This window comes from Talpa europaea (assembly GCF_964194135.1).
Source record: "Talpa europaea genome assembly, chromosome: 14".
Classification (NCBI taxonomy): domain Eukaryota; kingdom Metazoa; phylum Chordata; class Mammalia; order Eulipotyphla; family Talpidae; genus Talpa; species Talpa europaea.
In genome coordinates this window covers 2600418-2623659 of record NC_140082.1, presented here as the reverse complement: position 1 = coordinate 2623659, position 23242 = coordinate 2600418, and the positions used below count along the sequence as shown (strand labels likewise).

The 23242-nt window shown below is 64.6% G+C and overlaps 1 protein-coding gene across 3 annotated transcripts in view; it reads right to left on the bottom strand.

The window, feature by feature from the left end:
* NCOR2 (nuclear receptor corepressor 2) overlaps window positions 1–23242 on the bottom strand; it is a gene marked incomplete at both ends in the record, with an annotated part of 110011 nt that overhangs the window by 41001 nt on the left and 45768 nt on the right. For all 3 annotated transcript variants that reach the window (XM_084253003.1, XM_084253004.1, XM_084253005.1), the window contains 6 exons: window positions 178–320; window positions 9611–9673; window positions 11184–11356; window positions 12440–12558; window positions 21025–21123; window positions 23124–23178. In XM_084253003.1, coding sequence (XP_084109129.1) covers window positions 178–320; window positions 9611–9673; window positions 11184–11356; window positions 12440–12558; window positions 21025–21123; window positions 23124–23178 — 652 coding nt within the window. The remainder of the gene's footprint in view (window positions 1–177; window positions 321–9610; window positions 9674–11183; window positions 11357–12439; window positions 12559–21024; window positions 21124–23123; window positions 23179–23242) is intronic.

Here is a 23242-nt window from a genome sequence, read left to right as displayed (position 1 = left end):
GGGCGGGGGCCCCAGAGGGCAGGCCTGCGCACCCCTGAGCCCGAGGCAGGCGACGGCCCATCCGTCCCTGCCGCCACACGTGGCCACCGCTGAGTGCGGACCGAGGCCCCAGGCAGGTCCCGCCGGCAGCTGGCCCACCCCCTGCTGGCCCGGCCGGGCAGTGCCCTGGGGACTCACCATCTTCAGCTTGTGCTGCTGCAGGATCTCATCCAGGTTCTGCCTCTTCTTGTAGTTGAAGTAGAAGTTCTTACACTGAGACACCGTCTTGGAGCCCACCATGCGGGCGATGGCCGACCAGTTGCGGCCGTGCTCCAGGAGACCTGCGCGGGGCCGGGGCAGAGGTGAGGCGCGCAGGACCCGCGCCCTTGGCCTGGAGGGCAGAGCGAGCCCGAGCAGAGAGCGGACGAGACGCGGGTCCAAGGCTCGCTCAGTGCAAGACCCCGGAGGAGGGGACAAAAACGGGGGCCTCACATCCCAGCGGGCCTGGGAACGGGGAGGGGGCAGGCGCGTGCTCACCCTGGGTGAGCCCCACTGAGGCGACCCTCGGGATGCTGGGGATGGAGGTTGGGGCACAGGCCCCGCGGGTGCCTCCCCCACCCCAGCTGTTGTGACCCCACGCTGACACTCGCTCGCAGCTGCAGACGCGTCCTCGGGAGACGCGGCTGTTTTCCAGCCAGGGAGAGGAAGGAAAGTGTGAGCAGGGGAGGGAGGATACAGCCCGGGGGGGTGAGCAGGGCCAGGAGCCTCCACACCCAGGTTAACTGGTCACCCCCAGGGCCCAAAGTCTCCCGTGACCGCCTACAGGCCTGCCCTGGTCTGGGGCTCCCCGGGTGGGTTCAGGGGCTGAGAAAAGGTCCTCCCCTCCCCCACCAAATCAGTCTCCCGCCTCCATGAGCTTCTCATAGACCCAGACCCCTGAGTGGGGAGAAACCCCAGGAACTGACAGAGACAGACCCCACCTCAAACCCTGTCATAAAGCCCCCGGCATTCCCAGCGCTGCGGCCTCCCTCCTACTTTCAGTGCCGTGGCCAAGGCAGAGACGCGGCCCCTGCGGCCTCCTGGGGTGTCTCGAGACCCGGGTCCCGGGCCATCTGCCCACTGAGCTCCAGCACACGCGGGCACACGCGGGCACATGCAGGCACACGCAGCTCCCTGAAGTTCCATCTGCCGGCACTGGCAGCTAGTATGGGGTCAGCCCGGCTGGTCGGGTCCCCACTTCCAGGCGGCTGGGGCTGGGGGAGCCGGAGGTGGGCTCCAGACCCCAGGGGCCGCCGAGCGGGACCGGCCCCCGGGGCGGCAGGTGAGCCGCCAGGTCGGCATCAGGTGGCTGGGAACACAGCGGCCGGGCCCCAGAGCCAGACTCGTCATGACTAAGGAGAGGCTTCCCAGAAGCGGGTTTGAGCCATCTTCCTCGGACTGGATGGAGCCGCAGCGGGGCAGCGGGGGCAGCGGGGCAGCAGAGGCAGGCCGGCGGGCGCGGGAGCCCGTGTGCCGGCACTTCCTTTCATTCATTCACCCTTCACTCACTCACTCCAGCGCGGGCAGCTCGCGCCACACCAGCTCTGACACACGGGGGCTCAGCGGTCACCGGGTCGCGGGGCCAAGCAACCCGAGTCGGCCGAGTCCTTCCAAGCCTCAGGCTCGCCGTCCAGCGGCCCCGGGATGGTGAACAGTGGGCCCGGGGACTCCCCAGGCTGTAGGGTGGACCCGGGAGCTGGGGGGGCGTGGGTTCCCAGGTTCTCAGCTCTGCCGCTAGATCTGGCGGGTGGGGCGGCGCGGGATGGGAGGCACCTGCTCCCTGCAGAGGCCCCGGGAGCCACGTGGCTGCAGGGCGGCTCGGCAGGGTTCCTCAAGGACAGGCGTGGAGGGGAGGGTTGGGGCGTGGGATCAAGTGTAACTCGGCCCCTGACCTTTCCCTGCGCCCGCGCCAGCAGCAGCTGCCACTTCCACGGACCTGGCGGAGGACGACGAGGACGCGGGTTTATTTATATTTCCCCCGCCGGGGCCAAGACGGCCCAGGCAAACACCCAGGCCGGAACCCTGGGCGGGCGGGGGCGGGTCTCCCATCTGGGCCTCCGGGGGTGGGGGGGCTGGCCCCCAGGAGGGTGACATTTCCACACTCAACAAACAAATAAGGAGGTGGCCCGGAGTGCAGTTGGGGTTTGGGGTGCCAATCATCTAATCGTCTCTACTCGTGGGAGCAGGAGCGGATGGGGGGGTCACCCAGTCCTTCCTGTAATCCTGCGGCTTGTGAAAGAGCCCGACAGACAAGCCGTGTGGTCTCCCCCATCCCTTCTGCCCCAGGGCCTCAGTTTCCCTCATAGCCACGTGCAGGGCTGTGCCCTCCTCTGGCTGGCCGGGGTCCCTGGGGCAGGCACAGAGGCCCCAGACCCCTCCTGGCTCCTGCTCTGGGAGCCCGGGACTAAGGCTACCGGCGCCGGGAGAAGCGCTTTAGACCCCACGGGACGGCAGAAACCACCCAGATCAGACGGGCTGAACGACCCCCAGCCCCCATGCCAGGCACCCCCTGGAGAGAGCGCCCCTGAACACATGCCGACCGAGACGCTCAAGGCCACCCCAAGCGCAGACGCAGGTCCTGCCCTCCCTCTCAGAGAAGCCAAGTCAGAGAGTCAGAAAGCCGGGAGGGAGGGCACCCAGGGAAGGCGGGGGCCCCACGGGAGCAGAACTCCCAAGTCCCCTATCCCAGCTGCCTGCGGCCACAGCCCGGTCTCCGCGGCCGCCCCCAGCCCACTCCCCAGGGCCACTCACATCCTCTCATCTGCGTCTCCCCCTCGGCCAAGTTTTCCGGAAACATAGGGCTTGCAGGATGCTCCAGGGAGCGGGCCGGGAGCAGCGGGCGGGAGGCGGAGGCTGGGCGGCCGCGGTGCCGGCTCTGCGCGGCTCTGGCTGGCGTCTGCTCAGGCTCAGCTCAGCCTCACATCCTTCTTGTCCAAAGGCGCGGAGGGAGGGAGGGAGGCGGGAGGGGGGAGGGCGGGCGGGCGGGCGGAGGCTGGCTCAGCGAAGGGCGGGGAGCGGCTCCGTCTCCGCGGGGCCCGTAGTGGCCAGGGCTCCTCCAGGAGCGGCCCCCACCCCCCACCCCCACCCCCGGCTGCCCCTGCAGCTGCGGCCGGGAGAGGTGCCCTTCAGGACGGGGCCGGGAAGTGGTCAGTTGTGCGCTCGGTGCCCCGTGCCAGGCGTCACCGGGACACAGAGTCCGGAGCTCCTCCAGGCACCAGTGTGCCCGGCTGTGGGTGCTCAGCCAGGGGTGCCGGCTGGGGGTCTCCAGACCCCCCCAAAGCCCGTGCTGAGTAAAACCCCAAGTCCCAAGTCCGAGGGGGCAGCAGTGCCCGGCAGCTGTGCACTGGGCTCGGCTGGATCTTCCTGCTGTCTGACCCAGGAGACGCGTCAGGACTGAATGTGACCTCCAGACGGAGGCTCGCGGCGCAGGCGGGCGGGGGAGCGTAGCAGAAGCCCAGGTTCGGAAGGGGCGGGCCAACTTGGCACTGGCTTCCCTCCTCTCTCCCCATCCGTGGCGGTGGCGGCGTCAGCAGCGGTAAGAACAGATGAGGGTTCAGAAAAACAGAGCCTCTCCACCCGGCAGACAGGGAGCAAACAGCTCCTCCCGCCGTCAGCCCGCCAGGCCCACCTGCGGTCTGCCCCACCGGCTGTGGCTGCCGCGGCCAGGCCCCGGCCGGCCTGGGGAGGGGGCTGCACCCGCCTCCCTGGGCCGTGGGTGGGCAGTGCTGGTGCAGCGTTGGGAGGAAGCTCAGATTCAGGCGAAGTGCAAACGAGCTCTCTGAAGAGGCTGAGCAGGGAGGAGGGGGTTGTGGGGGTGTGGGGGTGCCCGGGGCTCAGGGCGGCGGCAGGGCTTCCCTCTCTCCCCGGTGGCCCTGGCGAGCGAGCGGGTCTGCCTCCGGCCAGGCAAACACCTGCCGCTGGGGGCCCGCAGCTCCGCAGGGTTGAAAGTTAACCGAGGCGAACTTTGGAGCACGGTTCAGGGCACGACTGTTTTCTCCAACTCGGGGTTCATTGACCCGCTTGCCCCCTAGCCCTCAGCTTTTCCATCCTGAGGAGCAACAAGCGCCTCCAAAGCGTCCCCCACCCTCCCGCCTGTTCTCTGGCCTGTGCCTCCCGCCTTCACCCACATCCCATCCCAGCTGTGCCAGGGAGCCACATCTTTCCATCCCAGTCCCAAGAGCCATTCTTGCAGGGAGGCCCGAGGGTGCCAACGCGACTGTCACGCCTCTGCCGACAGCCTCCCGATGACAGCCCAGCGCTCCTGGGATAGAATCCACGGCTCCCGAGGCCACGCCACTGGGCCCGCCCTGCCAGCAGCTTTCTACCTCCAGCTCTCTGCTCCAGCAGTCTCTCCTCAGAGAAGCCTCCTTGATCACCTCTCCAGAGTCGCCCCCAAGGCACCCCACCATGACTGAGTTTCAGTAACTCCAGATCAGCTCCTGCTCCCCAAAATTAGCTACTTTGCTTTACTGTTCGTGGACTCTGGCGCCTGCTCCCCAACATGCCAGGCACTGAGAAATGAACAAAGCTCTGGACACCCCAGCATCTGAGACTGGGGCTCACTGGGCCCCACGACATCTCTGCCAGGAGGGATTCCCAAAAGGTGAGCGCCTGGGGGCCTCCCCCCAGGGTGCCCTGGACCCTTCCCAGAAGAGGCCAGAGGGAGCGGCCACCTCTGGTGCGCAGGGGCGAGCCTACACACCCTGCCCCGGTGGCCAGACGGGCAGGCCTGCCAGCGTCCCCTGCGGCCTGCATTCCCCCACCCCACTTCAAATTTCTAAGGAAGGAGTTTCGTTCTGAAGAGTCGGGAGCAGGAAGTAGGCAGTGAAAATGACGAGGACGGGGGAAGTCAAGCCAGCGGGTCTGAGTCAGTGAAGAAGGGGGTGAAGGGGCAGGGGTGACCGCAGGGCTGGCGGCGGGGGGGCTTCCAGAGGGGGAGCCTTCCTGAGGGGGCCGCCTGGGGCACCCCTTTGGGGAGCTTCCAAAGCACCATATGTTCTCACAGGAGCCATGAGTCACCCCAGAAGCCTCCGTCCCCACCATGCCCCTGTCTGGATTTCTCCCTAAGCAGGGTCCCAGCTGTCTCCCCTTGGGGTTTGCAAACCTGCACCGACAACCAACGGGCAGCTCAGATCAACGGAGCGCCTAGCACCCCGCCGCCGTCCATCTGCAGGCTGGGAAGGTCACGGCTGCTCTCTCCGGAAACCAGCATCCCCTTCCCAGGAAAAATCTGACATCCCCCATCCCAGCCAGCTCTGCCCAACCCCGAGGTCTCCCGCCGGCGAGAGGCTCCCCCGAAACCACCACTTCCAAAAGAACTTCAATTTGTGAAACAAATTTTTCTGCCCAAAACACTAGCAAAGGAGGGAGGAACCGCCCGCAGACTCAGTCCTGAGTCATGCACTTCCCTGTTTCAGAAACCCTGAGCCCTGGGGGGGCGCCATGGCTGGGCCGCCCCGTGCCTGCCAGGCTCGCTCTCAACAGGACAGCCTCCGGGCTGAACTTGGGCTTGAACCTACCTGCCCTCACTCTTGAAAACAAGCCTCTCCACCTACTTTATCTCAGTGTCAGCTGTCGTATCTGCAAACCAGAGGTGGCCGGGAAACGCCAAGTCTCTGCTCGGTGCACGCTGAAGTACGTGCTGGTGGAGAAGGGCCTCACGGAGCCCGGGGTACCTGCTGGGTGCCCCTCTCCTCACTGCCCTCGGCTCTCAGTTTTCTAGTCTACAAAGCACAAGCGTGCGTGTGCAGTGTGTGTGCACACCTGTGGTTGTGGGGGGCTCATGGAGGAGCAAGAGAGTAATCCACGCAAAGTGCCCAAACCAGGCCTGCCCGGGAAGGGCCGTGTGGTCGGGAGTGTGACTCCTGGAGCCACGGTTGCCCAGAGATGCCTAGATTTCGCGTCAAGGGCACTGACAAGGAACAAGAGAAAGATCTGGACTGGCCCCTGTGTCTGGCTGACCCTGGGGTTCACTGAGACACCCCGACTTTTTCCTCTTGAACCGCCCTAGCAGCCTCCCTAGGTGTCCTGGTTGGGAGGGACAGTCCCAACCATGTTACTTCGGGGCCCCTCTCCATGCAGCCCCTGGGCGGTACCACCTGACACTCCTTAGCCACGACATCCACCCCTCCCTGCCTCCCACTGGGCCCGGTGCCTGCACCCTGAACCCGGTACATGGGCCACCCGGGGGCACAGCTGGCAGCCCCGCACCTGCACCCCCTGACCACACTGCCCGCCATGGGCCTCGGGGGCTGTGCGCCTGCTGTCCAGGTCGTGCACCCGGCAGCGCCCCTGTCTTGAGGGGACAGAAGGCCCTGAGGCTGGCCTCCTCCAGGCTCCCTGGCTGGGGGTTCGCACCTCCCTTCTCTCCCAAGACTTTTCCTCCATTGAACCATCGAGCCGTGGTGCAAACAAGCTCGGAGAAAGAACAGCGATCGGTGGTTTCTCCCTCACTGTCCGTGAGAGCGGGTGGGAGGCCGGGCAGCTGGGGTCGGCCTGGGCTCCACCAGCCTCATGGGCCCCGCGGCTCCTCCCCAGGAGCCTCCCTGTCCTCGCTCCCCTCCCTGGCCAGGCCACTTGAGGCCAGGGAGGGGCTGGCAGGCCAGAGCTGGGCCCGTGCCTGTTCCTGGCCTGTGACGGTGACAGGGGCTTCCCCACCCTCCACAGCTGGCGCCCTGCCCTCCAGCGGGGGTGGGGGCTGGGAGGAGCCGCCGGCAGAGCCCGGGCCTCCCGCACAGCTGGGTCAGGACTCGAGCCACGCCAGGCTGACCTTTCCCAGGGGAACTGGAGCCTCACATCCCAGCGCAGAGCCCGGCCTGCCCCTCCAGCCCGGCATGGCGCTGGGCCCGAGGGCGGACAGCCAGCTCCCTGGGGCTGCGCTGCTCCTGGGGAGGCTGCTCTGCTCATGCTCAGTCCCCAGGCACTGGAGCCCCAGGCGGCAGCCCGACCAAGCACACAGACGGCAGGCCCCCCTCTCCACCAGGAGCCCTGCAGCTCCTGCGCCCCCGGTCCCTCCCCTCCCAGGCCATGGCCCACCCCAAGCCTCTAGAGCAGTAGATCCCAACCCGGATCCAAGCCCGTAGTGGCCAGGCCAGGGGTGCGGCAGCCTCGGCCTCGGCCGCTTCCCTCCGTTCCTGGGTTTCAACAGCTTCTTACTTGGCATAGGGCCTTTGGACTTGCCATTCCCTGTGTCGGGATGCCCTTCTCTGGCTCATCATCCGATCGACGGAAGCCAGGCTTGTGGACTCACTGCTTCAACCCGCCCCAGACCCACTCTGTAAGCAGAGTACCGGGGTTCAAATCCCAGATTCCCCACTAAACCGTGTGGCCTCAGGTAGCTCTGGGTCGGTTTCCTCATCTGCCTCCCTGGCTGCTGGCGATGAAGTGACCTGCTACAGGTAAAGCCTCCAGCAGTTGCTGGCAGCCGGGAACGCGGAGTTCCTCACTACCCTCTGCTTTGGGTGTCAGCCCAAGACCCCCCTCCCATGGGGGAGAACATGGAACCTTCTTCAAGGGTCACCTCACCCCAGCCCCCTGCGGATGTGCAGAGGACAGGAGGTGCAGGCTCAGGTTTCACAGGCTGAGCCTCAGCTGGAGACCTGCCGCGTGTGATCCTGGGGAGCCCAGGCCCATTGGAGGAGGAGGGGCCGCCGGGCCAGGCTCTCAAGCTAGGGAGTCAGCTGCAGGGGGGCTGGGGTGCCTGAGACTTCACTGTCCTGAGCACTTCATAAAGGTGGTCGTACTGGGCTGGAAAGTGTCCCCCCAAGCCCCAAGATTCATGCCCACCCAGAACCTCTGAATGTGACTTTCTTTGAAAGAGCGTCCTGACAGGTGGGATAATGCAAGGATGCGGCCACGAGCCAAGGCCACGAGGACAGCGCCACCGGAAGCCAGGGGAGGCGGAAGGACCTCCCAGACCCCTGCAGAGGGCATGGCCCCACCCACACCTTGGTGTCAGACCTGTGGCTCCAGAAGATAACTGCCCTTGTTTTAAGCCCCTAAGGCTGTGTCCTGGGAAACTAACGCTGCTTGCGACACTCCGACCCTCTGACTCCCGCGGCACAAACCACAAACGAGGAACAGACACAGAGAGATTGGCTGACTTGCCAACCCCTGGAGTGTGGGCACATGCCGGCTCCCCCAGTGCACCCTCCTGGCCATCCGCTCAGCTAGGACCTGCCCTTCCTGGAGGGAAAGAGGGGGCAGCTGCTAACTCAGCCCCCGGGCAATGGGAGGGAGCCAGGGCAGGGGCTGCGAGACCACAGGGGCCACAGTGAGGGCCAAGGACAGCAGCGTGGCCTGCGTGTAGCTGCAGCAGGCAGGGTTCTGCACAACGTGCACCGTTACCAAGACCTGGCGGTGCGGACATGGCAGCGTCCGTCACACGAGGGAAGGGCAGACCACAGGGCGCGGTGAGTCCACACGCCCAGACTCCACGAAAGCAGCCGCCTGGCAAACACGCTGAGTAGGGAGGCAGGCGCGGGGGCAACGACCCCTCCAGACACTGAATGGGCAGAGCCACAGAGACGGAGTGGGCGAGAGCGGGTGGTGGGGCTTGGGGAGTGACTGGGGAGCACGGGTTCCCACCTGGGGTGAACGAAAGTCCTGGAACCAGACAGTGGCAAGGGCTCAACAGCCCACGGGCGTAATCACGCCCCAGACAGAACCGTGGCCCTTCAGGTGGCTGCCGTGCTCCAGTTTCTGTGACGCGTGTTTGATGAGAATTGAATGAAAGGGGAAGTCCCGCCACATCCCCAAAGCCTCCGTGACACCTCACAGCGAGGGCCACACCAGGACCACGAGAGACAGCAACGCGGCCCCTAGGGGCTGCCGGAGCCTGAGCTGCCAGTGAAGGCCGCACCCTGCCAGCTCCAACCGTGGAAAACAGAACTCGGACCTTCAGTCTGGGCAGCGGGAGTCCAGCACGCCCTCCCCCAGGGCCAGGGCGGGCAACGGGGTGTGCCCTGCAGGGAGCTGGGGTCCTGTGGGCATACTTGGTCTGGGGCTGCTCCCGGGCAGATCCTGAAACTTGGGGGCACGGTTCCTGGGCCTGCCTCCCTCCGTCCAGCCTGGGGTCTCAGCACCAGCCGGACCTGCTGTCTGCATAAGCGCCTGCCACGTGCCGGGTCACCTTGGAAAGGCCGCTGTGCCCCCAGGAGCTGTGCCCGGGGCGCTGGTGCGGGCAGCCACTGTCCATGGTGGCCGGAGCTGGGGCTTCCTCGCTCCAGCCCCTGTGCAGCAACTTAGATCCGGGCTCCCCACAGCCTCCCTCCTCGCGTCCCTGACCCACCTGTCAGGGTCGGGGTCAAGGTCACCAATCTCAGCCCCCGCTAGGCCCTGCACTGGCACAGGACCCCCCTCATGTGGTCCACCCCAGGACCGCCCTGCCTGCTCTGTCGCCTCCTGTGGCCAACCCAGGCGCCCCCCCACTTCTCAGTCGGGGAAACGGACCCAGAACCCGCAGGCAGTTGGCCCTGTGCCCCCACGGAGGACGCGCTCGGCCTCTCCCGGCCCAGGAGGCTGGCCCGCCCCGGGCCGCGGCCACACACGGGCGTGAAGGGAGCCGCCGCGCGCCGCACGCACAGGCCCTCACCTTTCTTGGCCGTCTCCATCTCCTCCTCGGTCCAGCGGGAGCTCTCGTTCATCTCCATGGAGGCTGAGAGGAAGACAGGGCGGTTGGCAGCCATGGCGAGGGCGGGGGCCGGTCGCCCTCCCACCAGGTCTGGCCTCTGCACCGCAGAGGTCACTGCAGTGCCCATCTTATAGGCGGGGAGCGGGTCATGATGGCCGCCTCTCCGGCTCCCCACTGGACACAGTGAGCGTGGGGGGGGGGCGCGCTTCAGGGGAGCATGGCCTCGCTGAGGGCGGGGGGCAGCGGCTTCACTGGCCTCCACTCCGCTGCGGCACGGCCGGCTGTCCCGGGAGACGAGCCTGCCCACGGTGGCTGTCACATCCAGGGCAGGCCCTGTCACGGGAAGGGCCGGCCCAGTCTCTGCCAGGACATGCCCGTGAGCCCTCTGTCTCCTGAGTCCCCCCAGTGTGGCCCATGCTGTCAGGCCATGGAGGCCCGAGGGGGCAGGCCCGAGGGCCAGCTTCCGGGACTGGGTGCCGGACAGCACCTGACCCAAAACGTGCACTTGACAAAGGCTGGCTGACCACTGAAGAAGGCTCTGACAGGAGGGGGTGTGAATGAGCAGCTCAATCAGGAGAGGGAAGAACACCCTTACTCCCAGGGAGCCCTGCTTCCTGCTGCCAGCCCAGCCCTAGGGCTCGCATCGTCCCCTCTGGATGCCCAGGGCTTGGTTTCCACCTCACAGACAGCTCCAACACCAGCCTGGAGGCCCAGGGGAACTTCCCCGAAAGCCAGGCACACTTCTGGAAGGGGCCCTCTTCTGGCCCAGCATGCAAGCACGCCGTCACCAAGGGGCGGCTGGCAAAAGCCTGGGAGCCACCAGGGATTTGTGGCTAACAGGGGGCTGATCTGATTCACTCCATGACTTCATGGAGGCAACGGCCCTTCCCTAAGCCTCCAACAGTCCGTCTATGAAATGGATACAGCTCACCTCCCACGGGAAGGGGCCAGGTGCCCAGCACAGCACAGCTGTGGGGAGGTGGGCAGCTGTGAGAAAGGAAACATCACCTCCATCAAGTTCCACACTGGGAAATCATCCCATGGCTGGGCCTCTGCCCAGGAAACTCAGGCCCCGGGATGGGGGCTCAGCAGAGGAAGGCCAGGGGGACCCAAAGAGCCAAAATGGTACAGACACAAGCTGGCTGCCCCCCTGTGGCTGAACTTGGGAACTGCTACTCGGTTCAGCCCTCCCGGGCCTGGGCGTCAGAGCAGCTGGGGACGGACCCCTGGAGCAGAGCAGAAAAGGACACCAAGGCAGGCACCCACAGCAGGGGATGGCGGTAGCCGTGGGCCAGCCAAGAGCAGCCAGACCTTTGGATTTAAAAACAAAACCAGCGCCTGGGTTCCCACAGGAGCTCTCCCGCTCCGGAATCACTAGGGCTGACAGTCCTTCCCCGTCTGTGGTAGCTCTTCCGCCCACAGTGTCACCCAAGGGCTCGCCCACAGCCGGCCGGTGCAGACAGGGCCCTGGGACTCAGGGCGGGGTGGAGCTGCCCCAGCTCACGCCGCCCGCCCGCCTGTGCCCGCAGCTCACCCAGCTCGGCGCTCTGCTGGGGGGTGGCGGCCTCCTCGCTGTTGGCCTCGTTGGCCATGGAGCGCGTGATGCGGCCTTTGCGCCGCCCCTGGCTGTTGGCGGTTTTGCGGCCTTTGGAGGCCACTGCCTCCTTCTCGTCATTGTCCTCCCCGGAGGTGTCGTCCGTCTTCTCCCTAAAGGCCAGCGGGAGACAGGGCAGCCGTTGCAGGAGACCTGCTCTCTGCAGCAGGGGGGCGCTGGCCACCAGCTCTGCGGACAATCTGGATGCTGGAAGAGCGGCAGGCTGGGGGCAGTGCTGGGGCCACACAGGGGAGTGTGGCCTGCAGGTCAGCTACTTGGCAAAGGCAGGTGTGATCTGGGGCTGTCGTGACGGTCTCCGGGGGCGCGTGGGCTGAGGTAACTAGCCCAGGCTATTTCACTCCTGGGCCGGCGACCTGCAAGACCACTTCACACACCACACGCAACTGCCCTCCGCTGTCTGCCCGCAACGCCCCAGTGAAGTGCCCGGAGCCGCTGGGAGCTGTGGGCGAGGCCACTGTGGGCAGGGTGCGGGGGCTCTGCTGGGCGGGGTTCTCGGAGCGAGGGCTCCGCCACCCCAGCCAGGTGTGTGGGGGCGCATGTGACCTCAGTGCCCGGCTTTCTCAGAAGCCACGCAGGGCGCAGGGCGTTCACTGTGGGGCCGCTTGGATTTATCACCTCCGCCTCCCCATTCATCTTCCTGAGGGCCTCGCTGGCGTCTGGGGCCGGGAGGGGGCAAGGAAGCAGATGTTGTTTGAAGCCACATTCCTGAGCCCATTCCAGGTACCTGGCGCGAGGCCCGCCTGCCCCCCTCGGGCGCACTCCCGGCTGGCACTGGAGGCTGTCACGGCCCTGCGCGGGGCCCTGCCTTGATCCCGGAGGCCTCCCCCGCACGGACAAGCCCCTCAGGCCCACAAGCCCCCCAGCCCTCAGGAGGCAGGAGGGGAGGGCGGCAGGGCGCCACAGGCACTGCCCGGTGCCTGTGCCCAGGAGGGGCTGCGAGGCGCCATCAGTCTCGAGGCCTCCAGAGGGTCGAGACAGACGGGAGGGCGGGGGAGGGGCGGCGCGGGCTTCCGGAAGGGGCTGTCAGAGACAAGCAGAACACGCTTCCTTTCCCAGCAGGCAATCTGCAGATGCCAAATCGCGAGTCCTCGCTCGCACACCTCCACGAGGGGCCGCACCCCAGAGGAGCGGGCCCAGCCCCCAGCCCCCGCCCCCACACCGGGGGCCTCCCTTACTTGATCAGCTCCTCCTTGTCGTTCTCTGCGTCTGGCTTCTCCTCCTCCTTCTCCGCCTCCTTCTCCTTCTCATCTTTCTCCTCCTGGTTGCTCCGGGGCATCTGCTGCTGCTGCTGCTGCTGCCAGGCCCCAGCAGGGTGGGGGGAGAACACGGGCAGGTGAGGTGGCACCTGGCACCTGGCGGCACTGCGCCGGGGCCGGGGGCGCAGAGCTGGGGCCCACGGCCAGGCCCTGCGGATGTGAGCTGGGCAGAGGCCCTGCGGACGACGGCCCGGTCGGAGGGGCGGGGTGAGGGCAGAAGGCGGAGGCTGTGTGGCTCAGGGTCAGGCCGAGCCTCTGGGCTGCTCACCCCTGAAGCGGGCTGTGCAGAGGGCCCCGCTCACCAGGGCCGGGCCTGAAGTGAGGCTGCATGGAGCACACTGGGGCCCGGGCGTCCGCCTGGGCTTGAGGGGCAGAGGTATCCACACCAGGGGTGGGGCCCTCCTCAGCAGGGGCAGGGGACACACCTCTGACACCCCAGCCCCGCCCTGACAGAGCACAGTCACCCTCCCTGCCTCAGCCTCCATGTCCCTAAGGGGCGGGCAGGGTGCCCCCAGCTCCCTGCCTCTCTGAGGGCGCTGGGGCTGGGAGGAGGCCTGGGTGCTCTGGCTTGGTTTCCTCCTGGGCCCCCTTCACAGGGGGATCAAAGGAGCTACCGTGCTTTCATCTCCCAAGAGGTGAGGCAAGGCTGGGCGGCTGCCCCTTCCCAGCGAGACTGGGGAGGAGCCCTCCTGCCCCCACCGCATCCCACTTCCTCTCTGCCCCCCTGGTTTCTTTAAAGTGCACACGGATTCTCTGGGCCACCCCAGGGCTTTCCCTGTGGCAGCAGCTGCCGCACCACAGCCTCTTTCCATCCCGCTGGGCTGAGTGAATGGACACAACCCACCAGAGCCCGTGGCTGTGTGGGGCCTGCAAACCACGGTTGGCCCCAAAGCCGCCTGGCCACAACCCCCCACACGGCCCTCGTCTGGCTGAGGCCGAGCGCCGGGCCAGTGGGAGGCGTCCTGCGGACCAAGGACAAAGGGGGCACTGCTGTGCCAGACCAGCCCCTTCCCCAAGCTCCCCCTGGTTTGTAAGGGGGTGGGGCAGTCTCCTGCCCCCAACACCTCAAACACTCAGTGGAACCCCTGCAGGCCAGGCCCCCTGGGAAGGACAGTGGAGCCTCCCGGGGCCGCCCTGCAGTGGTGGCGAGAGGCTTCCAGCTGCTTCCAACGCGGGTCCTCACTCCACAAGGCCCTGGCATAGGCAGAGGGGTCAACGGGAAGCAGGGGCAGGACCGGGGGGCTGAGGGGCCTGGCGTGGCTGCCTCCCTCCCCTGCCAGGCTGGCCCAGCTTCTGCGCACTCAAAGCCCAAAGGCCGGGGCGAGGGCAGGGCTGGGGCTTTCCAACCGCAGGGAGCGCGGCGTCTCCCCAGGCTGAGGGCCCCACCAGCTGCCGCTTCCACTTCCCGTTCTCCGGAGCGTCGGCCACCATGCCCTGGGCCTACCTGGGAGGGCACCGGCCTGGGGTCTCGCCCTAGGCCACCGAGCAGGATGCCCCACCGAGCACCACCTACCCCAGCACGGCCGGCAGAGGCGGCTGCACCCTCCCAGCACCCATGCACAGGGCCTGGCCTGTGCCCCCACCCCGCCCGAGCTGAGAGCCTCCAGCAGGGGGTCCTCTGCCAAATTCTCGAAAAGCCTCATGGAGAGTGAGGGAGTCCCCACCCTGGGCCCATTCAAGGCTCCCTGAGAGCCTGCTTGGGCCCGGCCAGGCCCCTGACCCCCACCCCACAGTCACCCATGTCACAGCACTGGACGCATGGGTCGGGCATCTCCAGGGCGCCCTCCCAGCAGGGCAGTCAACTGCTGTTATTGGGGTTCCCTCCCAGCAGGGCCACACACACAGACCACCGGGAGTGGCCTGGGAATTCCTAATGCCCAGCCCTCCCCCCACCACCAATCAGGGCAGAATTTTGGGGTAAGATCCCTTAGTTAAAATCCCCAGGTTACTCCAAGAGGCAAGTTGAGATCCAGAGCTTCAGACTGGGGGCCCCGGGGGAGACTTTGGCAGGGGGTCCCTGGGTTCCTGCCACGGCGCAACAATCTCTCCACGAGCCCCTGCCCTGCAGCTTGACGCGGCCCGAGGGTAAACGCACCAATGAAACCAAGTTCACAAGGCCGCAGAGGGCGCCTGACCAGACCCACGGTGAGTTCTCATGCCAAAGGGGTCCTGGCCGAGCAGCCAGCCATGGAGGCCCCGCGGCCGCACAGGCAATCACGGGTAAAATCGAGAATCAAGAAACACTCGCCAAGCACAGCAAACATCATTTCATAGCTGCGCCCTCTCAACAGGCCGGTTTATAGACGAGAACACGAGGACACAGAGAGGTTAGGTGACTTGCCTGAGAACACACAGCATTTCCGAGCAGGAGCATCTCGTCAGGTGCTTGGCCTCCCAGGACCTCCTCACCCGCCATTTACAAGGTGACCTGTGCCACCTGCTTGCTCATTCCCTCCTCAAAAGCACTCGGAGGCCCCACGGGGCACCAGGCCACAGCAAGACGGGGTCCCCAACCACACAGAGCCAGCACTTCAGCTGAGAGAGCCGTGTGAGGGAGATGCGGAGGCACAGCTTTTGGGGGGGGGGGGGCGGGCGGCAGCGCCTTGCCTGGCCGTGGGAACAAGGAGGGGCCTGTCCAGGTGGACACCTGCTGTCCCGGGTGAGCGGCAAACTGGACGTGGTTGGGAAGCCCAAGCCCACACATGCAGGAGGCTCCAGTGCAGCGGCGGCCAGCAGGGCCTCCTCGGAGGGGAATTTGGCAGAAGATGGGAGGGAGGGTGGGCAGCTCCAGGAGAGAGTCTTAAAGTGCGGAGTCAACGGTCAGAGGGGAGATGAGATTTATTTCTCAGCAGACAGGTCCTCCGAAATGTATTCAGAGAACCCCTCCCTCCACTGTCACACCATTTATTCATTCAACAAACACCTGACTGAGAATGTGCTGTGTGCCCAACAACTGCTCCCCATCTCGCGGCCAGCTTGAGATGCCCGCACTGAGGACAGCCAGTCCCCATGGGGCCCCTGGTCCACACACATGTCCGGGCAGCAGCCACACCCCCTGGGACGTAGTATGCCTCGGTGGGGCTGGTGGGAGCCAGGCTCCCCTGCACCGCACGCCAGGAGACCATGCTTGTCTTTTCCCCAAAAGGAGACCCCCATTCCTCCCTCCTTGGGGCCCCCGCCAGCCAGCCACCTTCCCAGAGAACAGCGTCTCCTGGGTAGTGGTGGGCCACGGGGCTGGAGTTGTCGCGCCAGCTTCTCCCCACTGACCACAGAACCAGGCCGGGAATCAGGGAATTTGCTCACTGAGCCCTCAACCCAGACAGTCCATCCCGGCCCGGCCAGCCCCAGGACAGCCCTGTGAACCCTCCCCCCAGGCTGGAGACACAAGCGTGTTCGCTCACTGCCCGGGAGGCCACCTGGCCACTCGGCCACATGTCCTCAGACGTCACTGGACGCCGGCGAGTGATTCACCAGCGGGGAGGGGGCCGGGCCTCCCCACCCCCGCCACGGGCTGCTCTTGGCCAGTCCTGCCCGGAACGCCTTCCAGTCACGCTGTCCCCTGGGCAGTGCCACAGCAACCAGGAACAAGGTCACCTGTCCCTCTGCAGGGAGCCGGACCGGAGGGGGGAGGGGAGAGATGAGGGGAGAGGCGGACAGGCAGAGACCCAGAGAGGGCGTGGGGGCAGAGGTGGGACAGAGCAGGAGAGGGAGGATGGAGGAAAGAGTCCGAGAGACGTGGGGGCGGGGAGTGAACAGCAAGTGAGAGCAGATGGAGACACGTGCAGGGGCAGAGACGCGGGATAACGGGAAGTGGAGAAAGGGGAAACGTGCGCGAGCAGACGGGTGAAGCAGAAGGAGGCATCAACCCAGAAAAATGCTGGCGACTTGGGGAGGGGCCAGTCAGGGTGGGGAGCCGGACACCAGCGGAGAGCAGTGAGCAGGAGGGAGGAAGGACCCGCCCCGACGCCAGGGGCCGGTGGCCAGGTGCCCGGGAGACACTTTTCCTTCCCAGGACCCATCCCTGGAAGACCAGAGACCACGTGGGCGCGAGGCCCCGGCCCCTCCCGCTCCAGGGGGCAGCCCCGGGGTGGACAAGCCCAGGGCGAGCACGAGCACTCACCCTCGGACACGGCCCCCTGGCCAGCAGGTCCTCCCATCACAGGTGCGCGCCGTGACCCCACCGCCCGGCCTGCCCGGCCCTGGGCTCCTGGCGCCCCCTGGGTCTGCAGGGTCAGTCGCTGCTGACCGCGGCACGCTTGGGCTCTGGTTCTGCAATTAGTTGGGCTGACCCGGCCCCTCCATGCATGAATCATGAACTATAAACCGCTGTGCTGCTGCCGGTGCCGGGGGCCGGTCCCCGCCTGGCATGATTCACCGCGGGGAGGGGACGCTTGGGCCGCGGCCCAGCTCATAGCCACCTCCACCAAGGCTCAGGCCTAGGGGGTCTGGCGGGGTGGGCATGAGGGACTGGTGCTCAAAAACTATGCCTGGGTCGGGAACATGGAGGAAGCTTCCGGAAGGTGGCCAGCACCCTCACCTAAACAAGACTGTCCTGAAACTAACCAGCCGGCACCTGTTCCTGCCTCTAGCCCTGGGGGGCCCCCCCCCACGCCTCCCGGGGCACTGCAGGTCATCTGAGGGGTTGAGCCCAGACATCTGACGGGCAGTGCTTCAGATTCCATTTTTATGGCTGTCCATCCAAATGACGAACAAAGAGCTTGGTGCAGACGTGAGGGGTGGGCGTGGCAGGGCAGGTGTCACCTGTGGTTGGGCCTCAGGGCAAGTCACGAGCAGGTGAAGCTTGGCCTGCAAATATGCAAATGCATGGGCAGGCCCTTGGGCTCGGCTGGTGGGTCTCCCTTCTAGAAAGGCCAGAGTCAGGCCCCAAGGAGCGCCTCCAGCTGTCTGTGGCCTGTGGCAGAGCCCCGGCCCTCTCCGGGCAGCTCCAGACACCTGACCAGTGCCGGTCCAGCCCAGCAGCCTTAGTGGCCAGTCAAGATTGCTGGTCAGCAATTGCACTCCCTCTCACCATCGCCCCCCGCCCCCCGGGGCACTGTGACCCTCCCGTGGGTGAAGCTCTAAGTGTGACCCCTGAACCAACAGCAGCAGGGCTGGCCAGGGGCCGGTGAGAAAAGCAGATTCTCAGGCCTCAGCCCACCGGGGCCACAGCCCAGGCGCCTGTGTTCTCACGAGCCTTCCCAGGGGAAGAACGAGCTTGCAGCTGTGACTCAGCCAGGGACACAAGCCTCCGTGGGCAGGCCCTGCAGCAAGCCGCTGCGACCCAGCTGAGCCTGCACCCAAGGAAGACGTCCAGGCTGATGGGCCCGGCCCCCACAGGGCTGGCCACGGGGCCATCAGGAGCCCCCAACCTGTCACTTACGGGGTTCTGCCTCCTCACCTGGGGGCCGGGACACCGGCCCCTCTCCCACCTGGGGCTTCAGTTCCAAAGCACGAGCCCTCAGCGTGGAGCCGGCCCCAGCTCAGAAGGCCCTGAATGAATGGCATCGTCATCCGTGCACCTCCAAACACTGGGCCAGGAGTCCCTAGAACCCCGACAGGCACTGGCGTGTGCCCCCCCACATAGGGCCCACCAAATACTGGCTGAGTCAACCCCTTCTTCCAAAACCAGGGGACTTGGGAAGGCAGGAGAGCCCCAAGTGCTCCTTTCAAGAAATAAGTACCCACAGGCCTTGGTCTTGTCTCCCGAAGAGCAGGCGCCTCTGCCTGACACAGGTGCTCTTCCGGGAATCTGAAAGGCCTCTGGGTCCCTGACAGGCTGGGGCCACGCTGCTCCTGGGGCGGCCCAGCAGCCTCTGGGCTGTTCTCTGCCATGCTGCAGACGCCACGGCTAGCCCAGAACAGCTCGGGTGGAAGGGGCAACGAGCACCAGGCTTCTGCTACAGAACACCCCAAGGCTCCCGAGCGCCTGGCCTGGCCTCTGGCCCGAGTCACAGCACCCCCTCCTCGCCTTGTCTCCCAGCCTTATCGCACTCCAGCCCAGAGCTCTTACAGCCGGGGGCTCTAAACACATTTTAAGAGCAGATGTGAGCTCTTTGGCCTCAACTGTGTTTTGTTCTTGTTGTTTAACATGTGACTAAGATTTTAAAATCAGACAATTTCACATAAATCCAGCCTTCCAGCTCATCATCAAAAATCAGATCTGGCAATACAGGGCCACTTGGCGGAGAGTCAGCTGTAAATGAGATGGGGCACAAGCTCTCTAATTAGCCAGAGGCCTCACCACTCCTTGCTGCCTCCCACGGACTCTGTAAGTGTGAGCTGTCATTTGTCATCATTTGCACTTCTATTTCTCATGGAGCACAGAAACTTTTCGATTGATTCATCAAATGTGAGCAAAAGAATGAGGGTCCCATGAGTTTTTTTCATTTCTTCACTCATTTTAGACCCTGGAAGGTACCGAGGCCCCAAAGACTCTAAGGGCCTTGTGCTCTTTCTCATACCCTGTGCCTTGGTACCTACTGCTCCCTCTGCCAGGACACCTTTACCTCCAGAGTCCGCCACCAGCGGGGCTGGTCCTCAACCTTATTGCTGGGGCCCCTTCCTCTCTGAAGTCTTTTTGTCAGCTCGCTAAGGTGCTGTCTTGGGGCTATTTACACCTGGTCTACACAGCCAGCAGGAGCCCCTGTGCCAAGCACACGAATGTCCAATGGACAGATAAGTCAACAAGCAAAGCCTTCCAATACCACAAAGTGAAAGGCACAGCAGCCAAGACCAGATCTATGGGGCACTGACACCTTCAGGCTCCCAAGACTGATCTGGGGAAATCCCCTCCCTAACACACAGACTTCTGCCTCCCTCCATGCAAATTCAGTCTGCAGCATAGGGTGAGGAGATGGACATTTGACTCCAAACCCTTTCCTTTCTAGAGCCCCTAGCCCAGCCACCCCATGAGGAAGGACCTCATGAGACTACCTGTAGTGTCCCCACAAAGGCAGTAGAGGGTACTAGGAAGACTTGCAAGAGAAGTGGCACACAGTAGGTGTTCAAAAAACTCCTGACAATGTTGTTTAAACGAACCTGAAGGTCTTTATAATCTCTTCTATTTTGCCATAACCCCCACCACTCCCTACTGTCTGTCATACTCAGTAGATGTGTGTTCCCCACCTGGCATTGGAGTCTCTGCCTTGCAATTTACAGATTTCCTGAAGGCACTTTGATTTCTCAAACGCCACAGCTAGGTCTTTGGAATGAAATAGTCACACACCTGTAAGCTTTAGTTTTACACATCTGTCAGATGGAAGAGCAGGCTGGTCAACTGTGGCTACATAAAATTAGAGAAAAAACACTACCCACCCTCCAAACACAGTGACCCTTCAGCCATCAGGCCAGCGAGGACCAGCTCTCAGTCCCAGTGATTCCAGCCTGAGGTTCAGGATGCAGTGAGGGGTTGTCAACAAAGTGGTCTCCCTAATTATACTCGGTTCAGAGTGGATCTGTACCCCTGAAGCAGAGTCCCAAGAAAGTGATCAAGAAAACCAAAGATGCGTGTTAGGAAGTCGAGTGGACAGGCCATGGGACTCGATTGCCAAGTGGGTGCGTCACAGCGGACCCTGGGACCACTGGTGGCTGCTGAACCTGGTGCCCTTAGGGTCCTGCTCTCAACAGTCTGGGAAAGGGAAGGCAGGAGGGCCTGCAGGACCGGGAAGATGCCAGTGTCAGGAGCACCCAGCTAAGAAAACCTCAGGGTCCCCACTCCCACTCTTGGCTTTGGTCACACTCCCAGCTCCCTCAGGCCACAGCTGCCAGGGAAGGGCATTGCCTTATGGCTCGACCAGAATCTAGAGCTGTGCCCCATGCCCTCTGCAGGGTCCCGCAGAGTCCCGCCTGCCTCAGCACCTGCCCTTCCAGCCAGGTGCTCCCAGCATGTGCTTGGAGCTGATTCTCAACAGCCTGGAAGTAAAACCAAGATACCCTGTCCCTTTGTCCCCCCACACCAAGCACTCACAACCCTCCTTTAAAAGGGGTGCAACCGACCCCCATCACTTTACCCTTATTTGCTGACTTTTTTTTCTTTAAGCCAACTCCTTTCTCCTATAACAAACTCTTTCTGTAAAGGAAGTGACTCCTCAGCGCTGCTACTGCTGCAATAATTTATGTAAATGAATGAACATGGCTATGTGCCAATAAAACTTTATTCACCAACAGGCTGAGGGCCGGACATAGGATGGGAGCCAGAGTTTGCCAAAACCTGCTCAAACTTAAATAAACTCAGTCTCCTCCTAAGTAGTGATGTCTGAAAAGCTGCAGGCTATTTTACTCTCATAATCAAATATGAATTAAAATAAACACATAAAACCATTAAAAAAAAAGTTAGGTTTGTGGACCAGCTCTAGTTATCCTTGCTTTGGGAATGTGGCTTTTTAGCCACAGGTCCAGGAGTTCTAGAATTTTCTAGGATGAGAAAATTCTGCTATTGGGGTAGGCTGAACACCCCCAGACACAGTCTCCCCACCACCGCAGGGAGCCACGGCTGAGCAACTCACCTGGCTCTTGCCACGGCGCCGGTAGCTCCTCCTCACCAGGCTCTTATAGTTCTCATTTTTCTTGGTCAGATAGTAATAAAGGACACACTCGGCCACCGTCTGCAGGGTAGAGACAGAGAGGAAGGCTGAGGGGTGCACAGTGTGGATGATGGGAATAGCCAGGGGCCTGGGATCAATCCTGCCTCCACCACCTGGCTGGCGGCCTTGGCCGAGCCACCGACCCCGTGCCTGTCTTCTCACCTGTGGAGTGGGGGTACCGACGTTGGGCCCGACAAGTGAACATTACGAGTACCGCACCCAGCCCAGAGCACACAGTCCAGCCGCGTCACCTGTCCTCATTACTGGTGCCGCTCAGGTTAATTACACAGAGACGCTGCCACCTGCCAGCCCCGGGGCCCCAGGCCTGCAGGTCCCAGCTGCACAACTCAGTCTCCCCAAGCCAGGTCTGGGTCTCCTTGCCCTCCCCCCGGTATCTGGGGCCCTGTGTGACCTCCTCCCAGCTTCATGTGCCAGCCTGACACGGGTGCCCGTGCAACCTTCATCTCTTGGTCATCTTTTCTCTGCCTCGGGCTCTTCTCCAGGGAACGGGGTCTGAGCCCCAGCGCCTCCTTGCCCGACGGGACCCACAGGAGGGGCTTCCCCAGAAGGCAGCTGGCGGGCCCAGGAGATGAGGCCCGCCTCTGTGGGCAGGTGGCTCCGGGCACCCCTCTGAGGGGCATCTGCGAGGGCCGCGGGCTGGGCCTCCAAGCCCCAGAACGCATCCACCACAACGGGGGCTGCCCCGGGCCCACCCAGGGTAGCTCGAGTGGCCGCACCGCTGCCAAGAAAAGCACGTTACGGTCGGACGCCGGGATCTGCGCGTGGGGACGGCCCTGACTTCCTGAGCAGCTGGGAAAGCGCCTTCTGGCTGCTGCCCTTGGCCTGGCCGCCTTCCCCACTGGCTCCCACCCTGCCGGCCCCAGGGGCATGGGGCACAGGCGGCCCTCCCCCCACAGACCCTCGAGGAAGCTCTACCAACGTCTCCTCCTGCGCAGAGACCACCGACTCCCGCCCCAGTCAGAGCTGAGCCAACGCCAATGTCCCAGCCCTGCGGTGCCGTCCCCGAGAGCCCTAACCTAGTGCCTCCTGGGCCGTGCACGCCCCCCAAGAAGTCACGCTAAGTCAGAGGAAAGGCCGCGGACAGGGCAGCTCTGCCTGGCTCTCGGGCAGGGGGTGACCGCAGCTCCCTGCGCCGTGCCATCTCCCTGCCTGGGCCCCAGCTCCTGGGGTGGCCGCTGGGAGCAAGTGTTAGCCGCTGAACAGCCACCAGACCCCTGCTCCCGGCCGCCTGTCCTCAGGAAGCACGAGGGCCTGTGCAGAGCCGGGGGAGCTCTCTCTCTGGGGGACACGATTCAGGAGGACACTGCTTAGAACAGCAGCCCCGGCAAGGAAGTGGGTGAGAGCCCCTCGCGCCTCACGATGACACGGGGTGCCCGGGGTGGCGTCCGGCCCGGGTCCCAGCCCCTCCCTGCAATGACCATCCCAGTCACCTCGCGGGCGCACAAAATGGGTGCTTTACTGTCCTCTGGGGGTGCTTTGGGTCTCCTAGCCAAGGGGGAGCTGGAGAAAAAGGGACCCCTCGCCAGCAGGGAGTGGGGGGCAAGGAGGTGTAGAGATGGGACTCGCTGGCCACACACCTGGTGGGGCTACGGGGGCAGAGAGCAAGCAGTGGCCATCAGAACGGCCTTGCTGTCCAGCCCCTGGAAGGACGCCACTCCCGTCCACAGAGCCCAAGGCCTAACAGTGGGGGGGGGGGGGGCGGCGGCGCAGCGCTTCCAGATCTGGGGCCCATCTGAGGGAGGAGCTGCTCCAGGGAAGCCTCCGCCCTCACCCCCCCCTTTCTGGGTTTCCTTCCTGGAGCCCCGCCCCCTGGCCTGGGAGGGAGGGAGGCAGGGGCGGGGCACAGCTGCTGCTCCCCGAAGGGAGGACTGGAGGCGGCGGGAGGACCCACAGCCCGGCCCTCGCGCAGGGACGGGAGAGTCTGCCCTGGCGGCCGCCACGGGAGTGGACGCTGTGGGGGCACAGGCGGGTGGCCGCTGGGCTGGCAGGCAGCAACTCACCTTCCTCTCCAGGAACGATGCGATCAGGCCAAAGTTCTTGGGGTGCTGCATGAACCTGTGGGGAGAGGGGGGCTGATGTGAGCCGGGCTGAGGGGGGCTCCCAGCTGGGCGGCCGCCGA